Source organism: Coturnix japonica, chromosome 11 (assembly GCF_001577835.2).
Source record: "Coturnix japonica isolate 7356 chromosome 11, Coturnix japonica 2.1, whole genome shotgun sequence".
In the NCBI taxonomy this organism is placed as follows: domain Eukaryota; kingdom Metazoa; phylum Chordata; class Aves; order Galliformes; family Phasianidae; genus Coturnix; species Coturnix japonica.
The window spans coordinates 6,653,815-6,678,638 of record NC_029526.1 but is presented as its reverse complement, the minus strand read 5'-3'; the positions used below and the strand labels follow the sequence as shown (position 1 = coordinate 6,678,638).

At 39.9% G+C, this 24,824-nt stretch overlaps 2 protein-coding genes across 3 annotated transcripts; one reads left to right on the top strand and one right to left on the bottom strand.

Moving 5' to 3' along the window:
• Positions 1-644: 644 nt before the first annotated feature.
• SHCBP1 (SHC binding and spindle associated 1) lies at positions 645-16,721 on the bottom strand. 2 transcript variants are annotated; one of them, XM_015873970.2, is made up of 14 exons: positions 16,515-16,721; positions 16,005-16,175; positions 15,467-15,582; positions 13,963-14,171; positions 13,219-13,311; positions 10,640-10,873; positions 10,383-10,551; positions 9,167-9,287; positions 7,614-7,745; positions 6,632-6,750; positions 5,850-5,936; positions 5,352-5,493; positions 4,433-4,569; positions 645-2,019 (listed from the first exon to the last, which is right to left on the bottom strand). In XM_015873970.2, exons 1-14 carry the CDS (start codon positions 16,654-16,656, stop codon positions 1,966-1,968), a joined length of 1,926 nt encoding a protein of 641 aa, XP_015729456.1. In that variant the 5' UTR covers positions 16,657-16,721; the 3' UTR covers positions 645-1,965. The 2 variants fall into 2 exon arrangements, with proteins under 2 accessions (XP_015729456.1, XP_015729455.1); XM_015873969.2 differs by having other exon boundaries at positions 1,648-4,569.
• Positions 16,722-21,906: 5,185 nt separating this feature from the next.
• LOC107319231 (histamine H3 receptor-like) lies at positions 21,907-24,589 on the top strand (the record flags this gene model as incomplete). Its single annotated transcript, XM_032447142.1, is given in 4 exon segments — positions 21,907-22,087; positions 22,090-22,236; positions 23,416-23,657; positions 23,659-24,589. Coding segments are annotated over 4 exon segments (870 nt in total), but the record flags the coding sequence as incomplete, so codon positions are not given.
• Between the last annotated feature and the right edge of the window lie 235 nt (positions 24,590-24,824).

Sequence of the window (24,824 nt, the reverse complement as noted above, 5' to 3'; positions counted from 1 at the left end):
GATATAACAACTTCAGTCTGGTTATTTCAGCTGCTCTCCCTGAATTTCATTACTTCAATTAAAATGATCAAGAACCTACCACCCACCACAAGCCAGTTAGAGGCTTGTTTCAGAGCAAGACAAAGCAGAGCTGCACAACTGAAAAGCAGCGTGGTGCTACAGGATACAACAGCAAAAAGAAAAACATGGTTGTCCATAAAATCACCCTAGAACAGAAACAGAGCCTAAGATGCATTGAAACAGTATGTACTTGATGCAGTCATGTTGTGCAGCAAGTTTCTCCTTGATCAAGTAGCACAAAGTACTTTAAAGATCAAAAGAAAAGCAGCAAGAAATGAAAAACAAAGCAACCAATAACTCCTGCCCTTCCATTTTAAGACCAAAAGTGCTCTGTGTTTCATCCCTGTATTTCAAACAAGTCTAAAAAGAATGCACTTCAATAAACAAAACACTTCTCAGTTCTGCCCATCCCCAGAGCCAAATATCAACACCCAGAGCCAAGGAAAGGATGGCACACTCTCCTAGGCTGCTTTTCCTCTTTTTCTGCATTTCTGCTTTGCTTTTGGTGCCTGTTATCAGTGTATTGATATATTGTCAGCACAACACAATGCTTGCCTTGTAGAACCAGCTGTCACTAAATCCACTGGAATCTAGATACATTTTATTGCACCTTTCTTTACAGTTGCTTTTAGAAAAAGAGTTGATGATTATCAGAACTTACCAGAACAGATAACACACAAATAAAATGCTTTCTTATGACATGGCATGAAGTGTTCCTAGTGAACATATAATTCAAAATGAAGAATTAAGGATTTAGTCTGCTGGCTGAAGTATACCAAAAAGTAACAAAAACAAACAGAAAACCCCAAAATAACAGCTTACTCTCAAAATAACCTGCTGTGTTCAGTTAGTTCACATAGTTAGTTACTCAGCAGAGCAGCAGAAATCACCTTTGGATGCGTTCCCACAGCTCCCTGCCTGTAGGAAAATAGAAGATGTATCACAAACTCTTTTTCAGTACTTACTGCTTATTCCCTCACACGCACACATACACTTCTGTTCCTGGTGGTGAATGTCAGCTTAGATCCTTACCCTGTTTTTTATTTTATATACAATTAATATACAACTCTACCTTGACATATTTATATTGCTCTTAGAAAACTAAAAAATTGATGGAGGAAAAAAAAAAGCCAAGAGTCACAAGTAACTTAGGGATTAAATTTCCCTCAACATTTTCACATGGGTACACTTAAAAACTATTCAGCTTATTACAAGCAGATACAGTAAATTCAATTTTGTTTTCTGACCCACATGGCCTGAGCTGTAGTTTTACTCATGAGCGCTATGAGGTCTGCAGATATCTTCTGGTTCTGAGAGAACAGAGCAGTTCAAGTTGATTTCAGCTCACGAAAGAATAATAAAATTCTTTTTGCCATTTGCACTGTATTATAATGCCTTGGAGAAGAACAGAATTGTGCTTCAGAGGGGAACTTTAGAGAGACAGCATCATCAATTCCAGCCCGCCAGAGCTGTATACGGAATAGGGGAGAGCAGAGCACAAAACTGGCCATTGCCCAAGGACCAAGGGGAGCAGAAAAGCACAACAGCACTAAACAGGGTCATAGGAAAACCAGACAGGAAATATCACAGGGCATGCTCAACTGATTTTATTTTCTTATTGTAAAACACGAGAAATACCATCTGTGGCAGTCAGGCAGTTCAGAGGACAGACAGAGCAAAAGTGCAGTGAAATACAAGAATCAACATCATCCTCCAAAAGAGGTTTTGGTGTTTTCTTTTCCTTCCTGGGGAAAAAAACAAAAACAAAAACAAACAAACAAGAAAAGAAGCACGTATCTGTGAAATCGTCTTCTCTGTTCCACAACACCAACTGAACGTGTGGCAGCCTATGGCCATTCCACTTAGTGCATCCGTCTGTCTGCAATAACTGCTTCTGTGATGTATTCAATTCACTATTTCATCTACGTCTGAAAGCTGGCAAGAAAGCGACAGTGCAGCCTTGAAAGAAGCACAAAAGAAGTGAATAAAGGACATATTTGAGAAAATAAACATGTAATGAGCCAAAGACAGATGAAACTACTGGTTAGAATTACAGCTTGTGGGAGTACTTCTGAAACAACAACGTGGACTGAAGATGAGTGTGATGAAATAAACAAAAGTGTTATACCAAACTCCACAAAAACAGGACGGCTCAATTGGAAGTTTGGTCATTCAAAGCATTAACGTCATCAAGAATTAAACCACAATTTTATAACAGAATTCCTGTATAAAGTCACATTTTTCACCTGTTGCTTCCTCACCTGCCAAGAACCCACACAGCAGCATCACCATTGATATACGGCACAGGAACAGACCAACCCAAAAATTGGTGATATTGAAAGAAGAATATTTTAATTTCTGTGTTCATAAATTTAAAGCTGAATATAAAAAGTGAACTCAAAAGCTGTCAACAGAAGCCAGCTTTAAAACTAATCACAAGAGAAAGAAATGCTACCTAAGTATCACAAAGGCAGCTCACTACAAAACCACATAATCAGTTTTTAGTTCTCCATCTTTAATTAGGATTACACTCAGGAATTAAAAGTATAACATCAAAGGTTCAAACATAGCACACGACATGATAAAACCCATAAGACCACTACTGGGTAGCAATCCAAGTAGTGGGTTTTCACTTGAGTCAAGTATTTTCTTATAGCCACTAAACCACAAGTATTTATTGTCTTGTGCATGATAAGATGTTCTAATGGCATTTGGGCTCAATAAAACTCAGAAGCATAGTCCTGAAGTCAAGAGCACTGAGCAGAACAAAAACAGCAGGGGGGTTGTAAAGCTGCAACTAATGCTGTGGTTCATGCCTTCAAAAACAAAAAAAAAAAAAGGAAAAAAATGCTTTCAAGTTACACTTTTTCTTTTCCTTTCTATCAGTTGCTCACACTAAAACAAGTCATAGACTCAAGAGAATTTTGTTCCCCACTGCAATTTCAGAAGTGAAAAACCTGGAGTAGACAACCCACCTCGACCTTCAGCAACACATCATGGTGCCAGGGAAGGTACATACTTGCTAAGTTACTTGCGGAAGTTACTCTGAAATTCTTTTCCCAGCACCTTCCTTCTTCTCAACACCATACTGTGCTTTACAGCACCATCTTGAATCACTTACAAGTTAGTACTTTTTTTACATGTTGAACTGGCATATGGGAAAACAACTCTGGAAGGCAGTATAAGCTTGAACAAGGTATTTGGATTTATATTTAAAAAACATGAGAAGCACTAAGAAGGCAGAGTTCTGGGGCAGGCAATCCAGCCAAGATTCATCTCCAGCTAATTTGTAATGAATGGTGATCCACTGAAATGCCTTCTTTTTTTTAAACTGAATGTTCCATAGCCAAGTGCTGACGAGATTTCAGTGCAAAGTTCTTGTTTTATTCCTTCTTAGTTTTCCTTTTATTTCCAAGAGATCTGCTGTGACACGAGGCACTGGAGTTTTAAGAATTTTAGAATAATGTGCTGAAAGGTATAGTAGAACAACACCAATACATCCAAACATCTGGTTTGATTTCTCCTTATTCAGAGTTTTAGTGAGCCACCATTCTCCTTATGTCAAAGCTGCACCGGCTGTGGTAACTGCTGTGGTGTGCCAGTTTGTAATTTCCAAAGAAGACTGAATGATGATAACCTTCCAAATGCTAATTTCTCTCAAAAATCCTTTAAGCATAAAGCATGGCAGCCAACCTACTATGTTTCATTCAACTGAGCACTTCACCAGCTTCTGTGTAACACACCAAACTGAGTGTATCACTCTCTTATAGGAAGGATGTAGAGGCTAACAGCACTTTAAAAAAAGCTATGGAGGAAGGTGTACCACTAATTGCTGAGCAGCTGTTGTCCATTCTTCCATGGTGAACCTTTTCTTTGTAGAAACTTTTTTGTATGTTAAAAAAGAACTAAAGGAGTTAAATAAATATACCAGAAAGAAAAAAAAAAAGAAAACAACAGCTAGCAAAGAGCAAGTCCATAGATCAGCAGAGTTCTGTTTTCTACCAGGGTTGCCCATGCTTGTACAAACCAAGTAAAGTTTTCACATGCTGTATGTGTGTATATATGTATATATATAAAATTAATAAATATTTTAGTAACATAAGTGAAAGTTGATCGAAGTTACCCTCTCAGAAAGCAGCACTGAGAAGAACAACTTGTGCAAATCTTCTTTCAGTGCCACTAGGAATCAGGACTGTCAGAAGAGAAAAGTACCAAAACTTCCTTTGCCATTCCATTTGAACTGATTGCCCACAATAGAGACAAACATCTCCTGTGACATTAAATTGTCATCAGCTTCTGTGATTCCCAGTTCACTCAGCCTTTTCCTGTGCATCTGACTCTTCTTTGCAGAAGCAGCACCAAGTTCACTTACAATTTCGTGATTGCCTTCAGAAATCTCAGCATGGTTATAAAGCTCCAATTCATCAGCTACACACTCAGGTAGTTCTTCCCGTCTGAAGCCCTCTACATGTGCTCTCTCATCACTTGACTGGGTAGGCTGTGCATTCCCTAGATCAGGGAACAATGAGAACATCACCACCAATCATGCAAAACAACCAAATCAGTTAAGACTCCCGGAATGAAGTGTTCTTCCGTCTTAATATTTGCATACCCCACACATTTGGGTAGCTTTTTAATGACAACCATACATTTCAAATACAGCATGTGATAATTAAAGAAAAGGTTTCCTCTCAAGAGGACTTCAAGCTACCAAGTAACAGTGATATTAGATTGTGTTTACATACCATACTCGAGACTGTGGCAGTTCTCAAGACATATGAAGAGAAATACAGTTGTCACATTTTATTTACTGCAGAAAACAATTTCTGTGCTGGGAGACTGAGCTAACCAGCACGTCTCAGCTCTAGCGCTGAAAGGAAAAACAGAGCAGAGAAATACGAACCACAAGAGCTATGAGAGAAGCCACATCTGCTTTCCTGCTGATCAACACTCTCATTTCTGTACAACCAAGGTAGTTATACAGGCTCTGCTTAGTAGGAAGCATAGATTAGATGCTTAAGGACTTAAAAAAAAAATAAAAATCGAAGCGTACACTCAGCATGGAGCACAGATAGTCACAGTATTCATCTGCAGTAAGTCTAATTCAGGAAATTCCATTGTTCTGGTAGTTAGGGAGATCTACTCTGGCTAAATCAAAACAGATGCTGAGAAAGGTTTTGAAAGACTCACTTCCTAATTATGGAATTCAAAACAACTTGTATATACGCAAGATTTAAGGGGGTTTTTTGGTTGTTTATTTAATTTATTTCTATGAAGTCAGAGGAAAATACCTGTTGTTCTTTCTGCTGAAGCATCCTTTACATCAGAAGCAACAGTTGGTTTTACCAGGACCACACCATACCCTTCATTATTATGGATCATATTATTGGCCATGCTTATTTTGGGGATGTCATAATGTTCATCTAAGAAGTTCTATAGGAAGGAAACAGAAATCCAGATTGTTATGTCCCTCTAATGGGATGCAAATCATTTCACTTTTAGACAGAATTAGCACTCTGCATTAGCTAGAATGTGTTGAGTGTATGAAAAGTAACATTGCAAAAGAACTTCTCTTCTCTGGCAGATAAGAAAAAAAAACATTCCTTCAGTGTGTCAACTCAAGGTATACAAGAAGTGCTGCAATCATAAGATGTAATACACAGGAGTTCCACTATAAGGAAGCAAGGCTACAAGCCAAACTAAGCACAAGTTATTTGCACCAATACTGACAGCTATAAGTTTGTTTGTTATTAAGTTAAAGAAAAAAGTGCATTCTGCCTTGAACTGACCTTTATAAGTATTCCCTCCTTGCAGTGGTGTATGCCGTTGTCCAACAAGGTGCACGTACTACCTGGATATATTTCCACACCAGCACCCTACAAGATAAAACTCACTTCAGTTCACAAATAGTTCAGGAATGCTTACAATTTGGCTTGACAACTCCATAGTTGATCTTGGTGCTCATTCACTTATCTGCACCACTCCAGCCTCACAGCTCTGTTAACCTGAACAGCAATAACAAACATAGAGGTCCCACAAGTAATGCTATCGCTGCTAGTTTATATAATTACTAGCAAAGAATAACTACACATCCTTTCATTGCTTTCTTGCTCTTCAGTCATCCACCTCAACACTCAAAGCCGTATCATCCTCCCAGAGTGTTCTAATCAGAGTTCAATTCTGTATTTATTTGTAAGAAGAAAAGCATAAGGCACCTAAAAAGGGCACCTGATTTGCCAAACAAGGATCAATGAGAAAGTTATATATAGGCAGAAGAAAAAAAAACAAACAAACAAACACAGAAAATCTCCTTAAAGGTACAGCAGGACATGAATCAGTTCAACAATGTAATAATCACTGTAATAACCCGCGCAGGAGATGCTTCACTGGATACTACTGAAGACCATAAGATCCCTGGGAACAATCTCTTAATGTAACACCCAGCTGTTCAAGATAACCTGTAAAGGTTCTCACAAGAGGGAAAGAAACCACCCCTTTACTGAGAGTATTATTTCCTAGTGCAACTCTTTATTTAAATTAAGGAAATTGCCAGTTAAAAATTTGTTCCTACCTTGGCACCATACAGATCTGAGTTCTTCATTAATAGTTCAGCTGAAGTTCGTACAGTTATGCCTGTAGTTTCACACTGTAACACACAATTCTCTAAAGTTGTTTTCCCTTGATGAACATCTACATACACACACAACAAACACTGTTAAATGAATCATACATGCAAAAGCAAACCTACAGGTAGACAGATTCATAACATTTCTCATGGAATGTTAAAATGACCATTTTAATCACATCTTAAGCAAGTTTTACTGATGTGCTCAGGCGGAGTTTGAGCTCATGGTATTTTGCCAGGTTAAGCAGGAATGCCACAAATGAGCACTAATCAAAAGATTTGCCTTAGAGGTTTTTTTTGGTTGTTTGGTTATTATTTGTTTTTTATTTTTGTTTTTAAACTGTCAGCAATCATTCTTTTTTTTTTTTTTTTTAAACATTCTTAAGAGTCTTTTGTAGTAAGAAGTTACCAGATACATGTATACAGGTGTTAACAAAACATTAACGAGTTCTACAACAAATGCCTGCCAGTTAGTATTATTCAAGTATTATTTAGTACCACCTCCAAAGAGAGAAGGCCAAAGCCAACAAACTCATCAGATACAACCTGGGATTATCTGAGCCTCAGTTTGAGTGTGCTGCCAGAAGACAAATATCTGTGTTATTTCTGAAGTCCACATCAACCCTCAGCAAAGAGCTGCTCAGTGTTGGGACTTCTTTGTAGCATGAGAAATTATTTCCTTTTCCAGGCATCCTGACACAGTGAAACCTGACCTACTGCTGCAAAACCCAGCAGCAGAGAACTCAAGTTATCTCATCCGCGATTACCTTACCCAAAAATTAAGCCTGAGTGCTACAACAACTTCAAAGTTAAAACCAGTAAACTCTGTGTAATGGATTTTTAATTTATCTATTTTTTAAAATCACAGAAGATTTATAAAAAAAGTCACTGAAGATTCATAAGAATGTTAAAGGGCTTTTATACTTACTTAAAATCCCCTCCACAGCATCATGTTGCACCAACTTCAAATTGGAGATCTTTATATTGGCTCCTGTACAGTCAACAAAGTTGTCTCCTTTTCCTTGCTTTTCTATCACAATGTCATCTGGCAGGCCATAGCCTTAAAGCAGGGGTGAAAGTTTGATGAGTAACTGGTAACAATCACGTACACCAGCGAACATTCACATTAAATAAGAAGGATTTAGAACTTGAGGTTTAATATCTTGAATAGTTTTCTATTCAAGAGCCAGGCCACAATTTAAGCACTACAGTCCAATGACTTAAATAACCCAAAATACCAAGTTACCCTCTTTAAATGACAATAAATCCCAAATTATTTTTGCCAGTTGAACAAACACGTAACAGAGATCACACTGCTGAGATTGAAGTTCTCACTCCCTTAAGCCGCAACACAATGGAGGGAGGTACAGTAACAAAGGCCACATGAGAACCTGCAGCTAGCTTTCAAAATAGATGAGTGCAGTAGAGCAAGCAGGGCTATGAGGAAGCAGTCACTACCACAGTAAAAGGAAGCAAAAGGAATTCATGCTATAGTCCTAAGTTTCTCTCAGTTTTCCTGTTTAAATGAAACCTGGGTCAAAACTACGTGTTCCTGTGTTATATGGACTTCCAGATTAAAAAGGAACTTTCAAAAGCATATGCCACCACTGATTTACTAAAGCCATCCACGCCTGTCAGATTTCAAACACTTACAGGGAAATTTATGAGCATGTAAAGCCTTTATTGCTTGTCACTGGCAAGAATCATGATAAGGAAAGCAATAATGCAACATCTATTAAAACAGCATGAGTCCTAACATTTTCTGAAGGCACACACAAGCTTAGATAAGAAGTGCTCATACAGGATGCCAGCTTTTAACCAAGTACATAAATAAATACTCTAATGTGCAAGTAGAAAGGTTGAAAAAAAGCCTTTGAACAAGAGCTGAGAGAAAGTCATGCAGACAGCAACTGAAGGCACTTTAGCGAGTGATACTTCAGCACGCTACAGGATCTAGTTATCTTTTTCTAGGACACCTAGAAAGGAGGTAGCAAGGGGCAGTTTACTTCAGTATTTAAAAAATGTGCACCCTGGGACTCTACATGGCATATCCTGTTCAGCTGTACACCCCAAAAGTATGAGGCTATTTATTATCTAAGGCAGGAGTTTTAGAAAAAACTTGTCCAGACAACCCGAGACCTCCTAACCAAGCTTTTAGCCTGCATCACCTATGAAGCAGCAGCTCTAGCAGTAAGGAAGCTGCTGAAAGGATAAGGAATAGAGAGGGAACAATTCACCTGACAACAAGCCCTGTTCAGTACACAGCCAGTGCAAATTCACTATTCATCAGCAAAACTTTAAGCTTTATTTGCAGAAATAACTGTTGTTAGTGAAACGCTGTAGTCCATCCTGAAACAGACAGCTCTACAAACAGAAGTAGGAACACTCCAAAGTAAAAAAAAAAATACCCAAGTCAAGCTCCACAGAATAAAAAATAGTCTTTAGGCATAGCTAGTTTAAAACCATGAGCAAGCTTTCTACCTTCCATTTCAATAGAATCAGCAATGCAGAACACGCCGTCTACAACATAATGACCAGGACAGATGATGACTGTGTCTCCTTCATAACAAGCATTGACAGCTGCCAGTGGATCACTGTGGAACTGTAAGAAAAACAATATAATCAACTCCTGGAAAAAATGTTACAAAATAGACATATTTATGCCCTTAAACTTGCTCTTTAATTAAATGTTGCTGCCTTTGCCTAAAAGAAATCCTTTATAATGGCACCAATAACAGGCCGTTTCTACTTTGAATTCCAGAATCATAGCACTCTAGACAAAAACAGCCGTAAAGCATTCCTTTGTGTTATGCCCATTCCATGAGGAATCTGGGGCAGATTGGCAGATCGAAGAGCAAGTGCACCAGCAAGCAGAACTCAGTATAGCCTGGGTTCCAGGCCAACATGTCATTTTAGCTTCAAGTGACTTACCGTGAATTATATGAAGAAACACATGACAGAAGGGAAAGAGAAGTTAAAATAAAAAATAAAAAAAAGCAAAGAATTCAGCCATTAGATCTGAGTTGGTCCAAACATCAATAGAACTCTATTTCTGTAGCAAGTCACTGCAGAACAGAGTTCAGACATCACAGTGGCAAATACTGGGCCCACATGGTTCTTTTCCATAAAATTAAAAAGACCTCAGTGCCTGAAGAGTGCAGGCTGATATCCTTATATCCTTCACAAATAATACTGAGCTATCCTGCATGGAAGGATAACAAATAGTACAGAAAAACTATGAATTTATTGCTTCCTAGAAAATTCTGCAGTAAGCACTGTAAGAGAATTTTTCAATTGCCAAGTGAGAAAATCTGATTTATAGCCCCAGGAGTTGATAGGGAATGCTCTGTTTGGGTCTGCTTTGCCCACCTGCAATTCATGAACTTGATCAGAATACAGCAAGCAATTTCATCTGGGCCCAAGGACTACAGACTGTTCTAAACACAGAAGTCCTAAGTCCTAGCTGAAGTCACTACAACTAATTACTCTAAATAAGTAAGTTTCCTACACAGAACCACAACAACAAAATCACATTTACTGCTTGAAACCTTATCATTCAATTAAATTACAGTGCTGTTTTTGGACTCAAAAAATAGTACTGTGCAAATGTATCATATTTCACGCACATGATTCTTTCACATTGTTTCTCAAGTAAGGAAAAAAAGCATGGATAAACAGAAAATTGCTAGTACTTTACCTGTATTTCTAGTTCTTCACCACAAGACTCGGGGCAAAGTTTGTCCCTTATCAAAGACTGCAAGAAACTTGCCATCACGGTTGAGGACACAACATGAATGATCTTGTTACCCGTTGGTCTCTGCCCTTTAGCTTGGAGACCACTGTACTTTTGGTAACCAAACACATACCTAGAGCAAGGAATAAAGCCTTCAGTAAAGAACACTCTACATGTGGTTTCCCCATCAGGCTCCTCCTTCCATTAAACCCGCTAAGTACCTCAGCAGAGGATTCTCAATTAGTTTTAGTTTTTGTTTCAAGTGTTCTATTTTCTCATATAACTTTAGTCCTTCCACCATGGAGACATTTTCCATTTCGGAGTCTGAATCACTGCTTGATATGTTATTCCTCACGTTTAAAAACTTCCTGTAGAGCTCTTCACATTCAGACAAGTAGTTGTGGTAATCAGCAACAAGACCAGAAGGCACACGGTGCTCGAGGATGTCATAATGCCTGCAATTCAGAGCAAGAGAGAAGCGTATTTCCCATTTCCAATTTTGAAAGATCAGATACAAACCCACAGAGAATCTGAGACATTCTGTATCAGTACTGAAGTTACAATTCTTTGCAGTCTATGATTCTGTGAAACCAAAACCCTCATACACATACAAATACTTTACTTTCTTCTCTAAATAATCTCTCATGGCAGATAGGTAACAATTATAAGAAACATATTCCAAAACAGAAGGTACAATTAACAGGGAAAAAAAAGAAAACAAAAAAAAACCAAACAACTTCTAAGTCAATTAGAAATCAAAGTTAACCTGCTTTTCAAGCATTTATTGGAAAGCCTGAATTGCATCTAAACTAAAAGAATAACCTTATAATGTGAAGTCTCTATCAGCAGCAATATAAACAACCTGGACAAAATCCCAGAATGAATAAGCCAGTATCTGCTTGAGATGTGAAAGCACTGCATAGGAAATCTTGTGCATTCCAGAAGTATCTTCTACAAATAAAGTTACAGGGCAGAAAATGCCAGCCTGAAGTTGCATTAAGATTAATATATCTGCCAGCTAGAAAGTGCCAGGCAACTGCACTTAGAACTTACTGCGGTCACTAAAAAAAGAAAAAGAAATGCTGGACAACAATTAATAACATAAAATAAGATTTAATGCTCTCATTTTTGTAGAGAACCAACTTAACACAGCATAAATAACTCTGTCGAAGAGGCTGAATGGAATAAGGGCAAATCTTCAAGGTTCAAAAGATTTTAATATTTTCAAGTGGTGCATTTAATGCAGAAAAGAGCAGGGAAAAAAACCTATAATCAGAGCAGTAAATAAGTATGCAGTTACAATAAAAAGGATATAAAGAAAAAGCCTCACAAGATTTTGGCAATGCAGTCAGAAGCAGTAGAATGTCAATGCAGCATGATTAAATGAAAAAAGGATTTATAGCAATGTAGAAAATATTTGATGAAAACTAAAAGTTAAACGCAGCTTGGCCCTGAAATGCACACTTTGTTTTAGAGCTGTGTAAAACTCATTTTTATTTTTTTCCCCAAGCTTTAGTTAAACAGTTCATATTTCTTGCCTCAGAAAAAACAGTATAATATCCTAACACCACACATGAATTTATCTGTTCTGATTGAAAGAGTGCACACCAGAGATCCGTAAAGTTTAAAGCATCACATGTTTCCATGCTGTTTCTGAGTCAACACATGAGCATTTAAATCACAACACAGGATGGCACTCACATCAACATAGCTTGGAGGAGAGGCTTCGCGTTAAGCACAGTGTGGGGAAAAAAGATAACATTTACTTCTCTACTTGAAGATGTTGTTTACCCATTTTGGATCCTAAATAAACCAACACTAAGGCCATTCACAGCTGAAAACATTCTCTCTTGGCATACCATTGCATTGTGGTTAATTCCATGCAAAGACTTCATCAAGATCCAAAACCCCAACAACAGAATAGTCACATGTTGCAAGCACACAAGTACAAACACTTCACAAACATTTACAAATTATAATTTCCACACAGAACACTTCCCTCTAATTTGTATAATCTCTGATGTGATAGGATTTCTCAGAGTCCTCAAAGCTCACTGTGTCCTGTTAGAAACAGAGACCCACAACCACCCTTACAGTATAGGTAATGATACTGATTTCCTTTATAAAGCTCATGCTATACACAGTGTTATATCCTGAAGAGCACATCAGGGTTAGCTGAAAATATTTGCCAGTATAGTTTCAAAGCATCATAGCAGACCTGCATCTGAATGACATACACATGCTTAGTTACGCTATAAAAGTCCACTTGGGTTATTTAACCCCCTCAAGCATGAAACAAGACTGTGTCCTCGTCCACTGTTCAATTTCCCTACAGCCAGAAATCAAATATACCTTCAGGAAACCTAATGCTAACTAATCCTACAGAGAACAGAAATGCACGTAACCCTCCTTCAGGATGAATGATTTACAAGTTTTTGTTTACATTCTGTTCCATTCTGGTTCTTATTCTACATCCAAAGATATGGGAGCATTCCATGCCAGCTTTAGATAGGGTTACATTAGTTCCTCCCGCAAGTCTAAGGAAGCAATAGCTGGATTTGGAGCGCCATCTGATGGGAGGTTGGGGATTACAGGAAAAAGCAAGGGTTCAGAAATCAAACGGCAACTTCAGTTGTACCATCTTCTATGAGAAAATAGAACACCAGACAGCAGCTGCTATTAGAACAGGCTTGCTTTAATCCACTAGTGAAAACATCCCTTTGAGATCGATGCACGCCACTATTCCCACATCACCCTTTCCTGTGGTTCTGGCCAATAACACAAAAAGTGTTGCACTTACAGTCTCAGTCGAGGCTCAACACATCGCACAAAGTAATCAAAATCATCCTCCTCCTCCTCATCCCAGGACCTCCAGATGCACTTGTAGAAGAACCTTTCGAAGCAAAGTAAGCTTTTAAACACAAAGGACGCCACATTTAACCGAGCATGGACACTAGAAATACAAATGTAATCAACTTCAGAATGCTAATGAAAACATTCTCTCCAATTCCACGTCACCTCCTGTAAGACATTTAGTAGGCACACAGTTGTCTTCTTGTATGAAGAGTTTTAATTTGTATTTCTTGGTTCAAAATCCATAACAGCCTGAGTCCCTCTGACTTACATCAGGAGACTGAGTGAGTATGAGCTGAATTTAAAAGAAGACTTGCACAAGATTCTGAGGCCTTTTGATTATTTGGTCTTGGTTAGGCATCCTTCCACTAAGCTTTTCTCTCCACAAGAATTTTGCCACCTTTATGATACACACTTAGGTCTCTGCTACTGAGCAATGGTCAGCAGAATGAGTCTCTTCTCAGATAAATAAACCTCATTTCCGTGTGACTGCCTCCAGTTACCAAAGACAAACACATTTTCTCTGTGATCAGACTCCCCACAGCCTTTGTGGTACCAGTCACGATACTGACTATGGGAAGCCAGGCACGCGGGGCTGCCACATGGCCACAAGAATTCAGGACAGCACACATTAGATACAACCAGAGTGCAATTGCTCAAGACAAGAATTAGCCCCAAAGCAGTTTCCTACCTGACATGCTCCACAGCTAGCGCCGTCTGATCAAACTCCCCCGACTCATCATACACAACCCACAGCTCCTGCAGTGATATCCGACGCTCCTTCAGCTCCAAGAGTTCCTGCATGCATTCCAGTGTAAAGGTGCTAACCTGTGACTCGAATAGGAAAGGCTCACAGAGCTGCACAACTGCCTTCAGAGCTGAGAACTCCACATCAACAACCTGTTAGAATGAACAGCCCTTAGAATTTCTGCACACAGAATCATAGATACAGCTGAGGAAGGCGAGCATGATGTGCACAACCCAGCAGACCTCGCTAAGTGCCAGCTGACACACGGTACATATTACAACAAAGGCAATCTGGTCAAAATGATCATCCTAGAAATAAACTCCTAAAAAAACAAAAATTTGGAGTCATCTCTTTGACATTCAAAACTAGGCTCAAATCCTCCAACAACAACAAGAGCTATAGTTACTATCAAAGTCAATTAGACAGAAAAATGTTAATGATAAGAAGAACTTAGAAGTGACCACAGCCTGGTATTTGTAAAGACTGTACCTCAGTAGCCAGCTCTGGACAATGCACTTATTCCTTCTGTGCCCACCAGGCTTAACCTCACAGCACACCCATGCTGACTTGGACTCCTCCTCCTCATTTCAAGGATCCCTGTGAGAATGTTGCTTCCTTTCAAGCACAGTTCTCCCAGGAAACATTCAGACACTTGAGAGGATCTCTGAAACTTGGGTGTGTTTTTGCTACAGTCTTCACACAGGGGCGTTACACAGGCTCTATATTGCCACTCTGGGGTTTAATATCATTTACCCAGCTCTTGAAAAGCTCAAGAAAAGGTAATTGATTATTCTCTGCTCTAGCACACAGATGACATAAATGCTGTACAAACATTTTGGTTTAGCACCAATAAACTTATCCTACAAATAGCAATCATGCTCTATATGCTCTGCTAAGAATTCAAAGTCCAGAAAACCTTTGTGGAACTAGGTGCAGCTTATTCTCAAGATACCAACACCAGTTTATTCACAATTGTATCTCAAAGAAAACGAAATTCAACTGTCCCACTGAAATGCTGTAGTTTAAAAGCAGAAGTAAACTTTAAGTAGTAGACAGCTAAATTCCAGGGTTAAATTATGTGATAAAGCAAAAAAATAGAAAGCCTACCTAGTGCTTAATTTATTGGAGTTGTGATGTGCTGTAGCCCTGAAGAGCTTATTCTGAGCAGCAGTGCCTCACTGCCATAACAGTCCCTCATGCAAATATCAGACCACAGGTTCCAACCTCATGCTTTTAGGCAAAAAAAGCACAACCAGTGTACAAAAATAGTGTTAAGTACTCTTTTGAAAGAAATTCCTATTGCTTTACTCCTCAATGGAAATTACATAGAAAAAACATATTAATTTCTAGCAGTTCATAAACCTCATAGATAAGTGATCTGCCCGTTATAGAGGCAAACAGTGTTGGTGGGAGGCAAATTGAGCCTGAACAACCACATCCCATTTACCTCAACGAGGACCTCAAACACGTCAGTGCGCCAAACAGCCTGCCATCCCGACCGCTCTAGGACCTTCTCCAGGTACTCAGCTGTGAATTCTTTCACCTCAGAAGCTTTGCAGTCAGCTAGAATAAAATGGAAGGCACTACATTTATGCAAGAAAGGAATGAGAAGCCATCAGCAGAAAATGAAAAGAATCAAAGGTTTCAGTGGCAGCGCTGCTGGGTCTGTGCCATATCTCAAGGAGTCTCATTACATACAGGAAGGTTCTAATAACACCAGGTAAAACCAAGCACAGAGCCCAGCATTAGCACTTCTTCCATTCAGATATTCACATCTTATTTACCCACGTTAAAGCTGTTACCTCCTGGGCCCATCAGCCTGATCAGATGAGGTGACAGCGTGACAGCCCAGCAGTGATGACTTACATACACCATGTACGTTCCAGTCCTTGCTATTAAGAGTGCTTCAGATGCAACCGACTCCACTTAGAGCAAAAGCCTTAAGAAACACAGCCACGTATTCTTTCCCTGCTAAAACCACTTACCCAAAATGTAATCCTGGTAAGCTTTAAATCGCTCATAAAACAAAAGATGATCGGTGCAAAAAGTATCAGGGAAAAGCACGTTCCCATCTGGTACCGCCCTGCTCAGGGCACTGCCCGGCTTGTCCCGGCTCCCATAATCGCTGCAGGTGTCCTCATCCTCCTGGGTGGGAGCTGTGGGAGGAGTGGGAACAAAGCACAGCCCACAGGTCGTCACATCCATACAATCACTGCTCTTCTATTCCCAAACAACTCCTGTCCGGCCCGAAATCCATCACACTCCTGCTTTCCATAACACATCTCACAGCGTGCCACAAAAACGCTGCAATTCATAAAGTCGTAATTATGAAGCGACTTTAACCATCGAATACTACTCGAGAAGCACAACCAGAGGTGCCCGGAATGCCGTGCCAGCGCCACACAGCACCTCAAATCCCAATTCCTTCCCGCACAGCCACGTTCTGTAGCTGCAGTAGCCGCAGCTCCGCGGTTCGCAGTGGGTGCGGGCCCTACCTGGCTTCGGCTCCTCGGCGCAATTCCGCGGCACAGCGGCGCTCCCGCACAGCAGCCCCCGCCCGGTCACACCGGCCATATCGCCCATATTGGCCATACTGCCCATATTGGCCATATCGCCCATACAGTCCATACCGGCCATACTCCTCTCTGCCTCCCGCACAAATTCAAACTGGCCGCGGTGCCGCCCCGCACGTCACGGGCATTGCCCGCCTCCATTGGCTGCCGGGCGGTCGGGCCGTTGCGCTGTGGGGCGGTCCCAGGTTCTGGGCCCATTGGGAGGAACCGGGGCTGAGGAACCGTAGCGCTTGGACACAGCACGAGGCGGATGGGTTGTTTTTTAAGCCACAATTGCTTTAAAACACGAACAACCACAAGAGGGCCGCCTTAGACCTCAAACATCATCGTTAACCTGCTCATCATTAACCAAATGTCAGCCTTCAAACTTAAAATACAAGAAGTATTGAGAGATCAAACTGTATTATTACATGAAATAGAAAACAAAAAGTGAGTTGCTATAAGGCCAGTCATTCTGAAAGTGTCTATCAGGGATGTGTGGAGTAAGTGGTTGAGACGAGCCAGCACATTCACACTGATAGGAAAGAAACAATAAAAAAGGCACAAAAGTGAAAAATATCTGCCTCAGGTACCATTCTTTGCAGTGAGAAGCCTGCATCCATCTCTGCTCTTGACACAAATTCCTTCTGTTACCATGGCAATAATTTAATCTCCTTAGGCTCCCATTTGTCCATCATAAAATGTAGACAGTATTTTTTTACTGCATGTGAATGATTAACTCATTTGTAAACCACTCTGATATCGTGCCGTGTAACTGCAGGCTGCTGTTAATTATTTGGGTTATTAGCAATAAAGTATGTTCTTTGACAGGTATTTCATCATTGCAAGCCTAAAGAAATCGAATCTAACCAGAAAAACAATTGAACTTGTGCAAACCTTTATAGCTTCATTGTTTCATCCCCACATCAAGTCAAATCCAATTGATGGGCTTTTTTAAAGAACTACTTTGGAGCTTCACATATGAGCTCTCTCTTCATCCAAATGTCTGTATCTATCAAAGATGGAGCCATATCACTGTAACCAACATACCTCTGAAAGTCAGAAAAATCAGATCTTGAAATCATTTGCTTCCATTACTGCTTGACTCCATTAGCAGAGGATGCTTTCTGAAGTGCTTTTTCTACTCTAATTTAAGCAGTTTTCAGGATACCCTCAACACTGGCTTCTTCAGAAATGTGCCTCGTGGACCTCAAATTGGTCCAACAAACACCTTATTTCTTATAACTACAATAACAGCATTACAGATACGGATTGTTGTGTTTATGGCACCTCTTCTCACAATCCACCTGAGGAGATTCAAGATTTATGCTGCATTGTCTGCTGCGTATTGACTTTCCCTTAACCACAAACATGCCTGACATTGCATCACAATTGCTGCAGATGCAGAACACAACAAATCATTGGGCACAATCATAGCGGGAAGAGGGCAGCTTGAAAAGAATGCAAATTGCTTGCAGCGTTTATTTTGTGCAATCATTGCACCTCCTCATTCACTGCAAACAAAGCAAAATAAAATGCAAAATGCAGATGCAAAGGAATGCAGCTGTTGGTGATGGGATATTATGTTGTTGTGATCAACTCTTCATTTCAGTTCAGACTTTGAACATGGCTGTTTAGAAATTATTCTCCCATGATTTTGTTGTATTTCAAGAGCTTTAAGTTCTTTTCTATCTGTAGTACAGCTGTGTTGCTATCTTGACGATCAAAGTATAGTAACGATGGCTGGGGTCTTAAAAATTAGCTACTGAAGCGAGTTGGAAAAGAGATTAATTAGCATGAGGTGATTTCTCACAAACACTTGTCAGTTGGTTTACAATTGTGCCTTAGCAGATGGTAGCTTGAAAGGCTGGAGCTATGTGAAGAACACTGCTTCAGCTGAGAGTCAGAACAGCAGCAGCCACTTTGCTTTGGACGTGGTAATGCAGAATTAAGTATGAACAGTAACACAGATTTTTCTAGATGCTTTTCTGTAGTTAACTTCATTTTCTGTGCTCTCAAACTCCATAGCAATTTGTGTGCTATTACAACAACCTCACTAAATACAATGTGTAATTACAATGCAACGTATAACTACATACAGACTCAAATGATGAAGTCAACTCTTCCTGTAATGGAACTCTTCAAATATTTTGCAGTTTTAAAGGTGTATTTAAGCCCTGTCAGGAAAGGCATTTCCTACAGAATACAAGTTTTCTGCTCAGTGCAGCAGATTGAGCATCTTCTGTGGTAGCTTTCCGAAACAGCAGAATAAATGGCACAGTCATTCTCAATGACTGCAATCTACTCATCTAGATAACATTGGCAAGAATGCTATTTTTTGTGATATTGTTTGTATGCTCTTTAATAGATTGGCCTTTTTAAGATACACCATTTTTGTAGCAAAGCAGTGCACTGGGTGCTGATAAGGATCAGTCTCTATGTTAGTACAGCTGGGCATTTTCACACAAGAACAAGAGATTGTCTTCAAAATAAGACAGTCAGGAAGGATGGTGTCCCCAGCAAGCTGTCCTGCTAGCCATCAACACAGGACAAACACACAGAAGTCATCCATTGCTGCAAGCCAATCTATAAGGGTAAAAATTCCCAACTTGAAAAATAGTCTGAACTATTTCAAATGCCTTCAAATCTATTTCAGTAGTCTTAACAATTTGGAAGCCATTAACTTTGCAAGATCACCAGTACACGTGGCTTTTCTTAAGAGAGGTAATTACTCATGTTTGCTGATAGTGCAGGTGGGGATTACCAGTAGAGTCAGAAGAAATAATTGTGTATGAAACAGAGATAGAAAACAATGGGATTATTTCAAAACATGCATAACAGAAAAAAGATTATAAAAGGATTTGATTTGCAGCAAATTCAAAAGCTTTTTCTCCCCAGCAGAAAACTTCTTGTCTTACATTCTCTTAGTTCCCTGCTTGAGGGACGATTCATGATTTTATTCAACTTTTTCTTCTATTTTCCTGTGCAGCACTTAGAGCCGTTTTGAAATGAAAACTTCCTTTACTTGAAAAGCCAAACTGTTTCTCTTGAGACACAACATTCCAACACAGAAAACAATTCCCTACTTTTGCAGGGACTCCAGCAGAGACATGAAGCTCTCCTGAAGAAATAAATTCAGCATTCAACAGAACAAAACATTTAATGACATTCACATTTCACAAATCGTTTTCAAGCAGCTGTGCCCAGCACAGATGTTATGGTTTGGAGAGCTGCTCAAAAGGCACACTTAGATTTGGTCAACTTTTAACTGTAACACGCAAAAGCAATGGCTTTAGTACTAGTGAGCTTTAGACAGGACAGGGATGTTTGCTAGCACAGAATCGAGGACAAACTTTAAGCATGAGGAGTATCAATTACTTCTTTAAGAAGAAATAAGAGTTTGTTCAGTTTAAGATTGCACTTTTTTTTTTTTTAATAAAGGATGATTAAAGGCTATCATATCCTCTTAATGTTCTGTAATTGCTTATTTAACTCCCACTGACACTAATGGGAACAGCATGCTTTACCACTGTGTGCAATGATGAATGTATCTGAATACACAGCAGGCGGGAGCTGCCTTGCCTATGGAGTTTAACTCCATATGAACAGAAGAAGGATGTGAGAGCTATTGCTCTGCTGGCATTGTTTTACAGTATGTATAGGAAAGAGAATCAGTTAAGAGTAGAGAAAAGCCACAGTCCCCCTCTGATTTTTGTAATGTCCACCAGCATACTGTGAAATCTTTTGGATGTCTGTCCAGCTCTCACTAAACACAAATAACTAAGTAAACAAACATTAAATCTTCTGCAACATGCTTACTGCCAAGAGACAAAGCTGTGCCAGTACCCCTTGATGCGACATGAATGGAAGTACCTAAGTGAAATATCCATACAACAAATAGCTAGGAGGGAAAGGATACAAATGCCATTTATGTTGCATCACTCAATTGGTAATAAGGCACATAAGCAATAGCATAACAAACTCTTGAATGTATCCAGGAGAAGTAAAACGTAATAAAACTATAACAGAAGACAACCCCCAGTTGTACTTCAAAGAAGAGCTTAACTAAGGAGGTTGTCTTTGAACCAAGGGGATACGTAGCCAGCTGGAGACCACCCCCTCACAACGTGGCTTCCCCAAGATCCATTTGGACGATGAATTTGGCCTGTTCTGAAAGAGTCATCTGCCTGTGATAGTGGAAAAACATTCTGTTTTTCTGTCATTTCTGTAGCTACGGTCACCCACATACACTAGTCATAGGAAACTACATGAATCAGGCAGCTCCATTACTCGAAAAGGGCTGAGAGAAATCTTCTGGAAATTGAAACTATCATCACTAAAGGAACTATGGGTCAAACATTTTACATTTCAGAACACATCGGTATTGATACACCATTTTTCATTATCATCTTGTGCTAGTCTCATTCCTCTTTAACAATTCTAATTATTCGATTCTCAGCAAGAGACTATTTAAGATCAGGATCAAAACTTGTTTTCAGAAGTCTACAACTCAGCCTTACATAGAAACATTTCATACAGAGCTCTTCATTCTCTTTCACTTCATGGTGCCAGGCCTTGTTATCACAGCACTTTCCGTCCAGCACAGCCTGCTCTGACAATGAGAATGAGCTGCAGCTCTCCCTCTCACCTGTGTGTGTTTTGAGCTTTTTGCCCACACGATGCCTCTATCTACCCACACCACTACAACACACATCTTGAAGGGAAGCTCTTCTCCCAGGAACTGATGTTCTTAAAGAAAATCCAATATAATACAGCAGAAAACACCTAAAAATGTCCATTTAAGAGTGATTATTCAAGAAGGAATTGTCTGTCCCATGTTTTCCTGGTGATGGAGATACTTCTCTTTGTTGTGTCTCTTAGCTGCCTCTTTATCTTTTTCATAGCACCACACAATCAGACAGCAGTAGTTACTTACAGGCTTGCTGCTGCCCTGACTCAAGTTAATGGGAAACTGAAAACTCTACCCAGTGAAAGAGTCCTCAGATAAGGGAATAATTGCTGAGGTAACAAGCTAGGAGTTTCCTGTTGCTTCACTGTGGTAGCTTCACTGATTTGCTTTAGAGAGATGATGCTACAGAAACATGTGTGAACATTTTGCTGCCGGGCATCACACACACAATAGTGTGTGGGGCTCGCAGGTGGTTTGCAGCTCCAACACATGAAGGCACGAGCCCACCCCGGGCAGCAGAACGGGCCGCTCGGGAGGTGGCACCTCAGGCCCAGCACGGACCAGCTGGTACAGAGCTGTGCTACTGCCTTACCTGATGCCGCACCCACAGTCCTCTCTTCACAAAACTGCTGCGATTGCTCCTGAAACTCATTTCAAGCGGCAGATTTATACAAATACTTTGCCACTCATACCTCACCTCCAGCTGTGTCCACAGGCAGCTTCTGCATCCCGCTCTACATCCCCTACGTGCTGACGGGAGAGTGGAGGCTCGGCCGGGGCTTGTGCAAGCTGTGGCTGGTGGTGGATTACCTGGTGTGCACCGCCTCCTCTTCAACATCGTCCTTATCAGCTTCGACAGGTTCATCTCTGTCACTAAGGCGGTAAGGGCTGCACTCCAGGACACAAACAGCAAACGCCCGGGGTTAGCAGAGAGATGCCCAGCACTGAGCAGCTGCAGGAGGGTCTTGGTTGGGTGATCCTCGTGTTCCTCAGACACCACAGGAGATGGGAGCAATCTCAGTACACCCACTCTGCTCTGGAAGCAGGTGTAGGAACAATTGGCTTTGGCAGAAAGGCCAGCTGCTTCTCACATTTTATGCTGCTTTAGAAACTGGCACAGGCTGTATGTGCTGCTGTTGAAGCTAGAATAGCAGAGTTGTCTTATTTCTGCAGTTACACCTTACAAGAGCTTAAAAAGAAAAAATCACTACCTGGCTGCAACAGAGCATTCCTTCAGAACACAGCAACACGCCAACTGACAGCCTGCAGTACAGGCAGAGCTCTGCAACAGGTACTGAAGCCATTCCACAACACGTTTTCTCTGCCACTAGGTCTCATTCTTCTACAAGCAGTTTGTGGCTATTCAGCACCGTATCCCCTGTATTTTGTTAAAACAAATTTAGCTTCCTTGTTCATTGTAAATCACACTGAGGCAACAATAACTTCTCAGTAAATAGTTAAAAGAAACAACAGCACTTAAACTGTTTATATATGTAGCTTAACATTTCACCACCTATTTTTTCAACAGGGAGAAATGAACAGATTAATTCTCAAATAGTCGACACAACGTTCCTTTATTTTCTAAGTTCTGTATTAGCCATGAATTTTACTTTTGTAAGCCACACTCATGACTACGCACACAGTATAAATATAGAGATTGGATGGTTTCAGAAACAAACTGTTTATAATAAATGATAGAGTTCAGCCTCTTTGAAATGCTTCCAATAAATCTTCCATATAAAAATCCCTCCCAAAGCAAAGAGTACAGCATCTGTCCATTGTTGTAGAGCAATATGAGAACATGTGAATGAGTTCTAAGTTTCAAACTTCCTACAGAAGCTGCTAATGATCTCGGGAGCAGTCTTGAAAAGGATTGCAAAAATCGGACCCAATTCAGACAAACTGAGAATTCCTCAGCTGTACTGCCATCCTAACCAAAACAGCACAAGCCCTGGAGACCAAATTCCATAGACTGGGACAATGAGCATGAATTCAAGAAGATTTCAAGCCTAAAGACTTCATACTCCAAAATACTGTGTCAAAAGACCCTGGGATTAGTCACTGTAAAGATAGGAAGATGGAATTCCAATTCATTATACAAACGTTGTGTGTTACACCAGGAAATTAGAGTATGAAAACTTAGATGATCTTGAGATTTTACTCTATACTACTGCTGCTGTGGTTTACTGAGCATCCTTCCAGAAGGAGAATGTCATGCAGAGTTCTTCTACAACTGGTATTTCCTAATGATTGCTTCTACCATTGAATTCTTTACACCTTTCATCACTGTTACATACTTCAACTTAAGCATCTACCTCAATATTAGGAAACGCATATCCCTTAGAAATGGAAACTCATCTCCTGGCCAAGAGGACTGTGAAATGAGTTTCCAAGGAAAAAAAACGGGAACACACCATATTTTTTGTAAAACCTGCTAACAGACAAAAGCACGAGAAGAAGAAAGCAAGCAGCCTTTCTCCCCTGCAGAAGGCTTCAAGGCTCAGCCTATGTAAATCTGACCATCAGTCATTAAATCTGAATGTCAATCAAGACCTTACACCACTTCAGGAGGACGTAGAGACCAAGCCTCATAGGAACAGTTTCTATAAAATGACAGAAAATACAGGTGACACCACAGTGAGAGCAGACACTGCTATGACAACTGGGGAGTGTCTCACTATTAATATTTCTAAGTAAACACCAGTAAGAAACTTAATTGTTAGTTTGGATTTGTTATATTTTACCCACAGCCACTCGGTAAGGTCTTCAAGGTCTTAGCAGCTAAGTGTATGTATTTTGGGAAGGAAATTCCCAATCCCTAATTAAATAACGGTACCCAGAAAAAGCTTAGAACAAGAGGTACCAGAACAGTCAGGTTACCAGAACAGCTGAACAACTGTACCAATAAAGGAGCACTGACATGGGTGGAAAAGGTAATTTGTTTCCACCTTCATTAATATTTTCTACAGTTTAAAAGACACTTACTTCTGAGGACAATTCATAGCTATTGAACAGCCACAGTCAACCACTGCTGCTGCCATAAAGCATGTTTGCACATCTGATCTTAAAGTTCACAAATGATGAAGTTCATTTTGTAAAATTTCAATAAAGGTAATTACAAACCATGAAAGAGTTACAACTGTCATCTTAACCAAGAGCATATAGAAATAAGCACTGGCTTATAACATTAACAGAACTACAGCTGAAACCACACAACTATTATTAAAAAGTAATTCCTGAGTTATAAGTTACCTTAAGAATTAAACTTAGTTTCCCAAATATTCTAGGATAAGAGGGTGTATTCCAATCATATGAGTGTATCTACATGAACATGAAAATCACATTTTACTATGGATTATTTGTAACAAAGAATCTGCTTTAAGTTTTTTCTTAAACAAAGGACAGCATCAACAAATACGAGTAATGGCATTCAGAAGTTCTTTAGTTACACCAAAAAGCAAATGAGGCCATTAGATTCCTTTCATTCCTCCTCCACCTCCAAACCAGCAAAGCAACCACCTAATTCTTATCTTCTCTGTAATCTTAGGTTTCCTAGGATAATA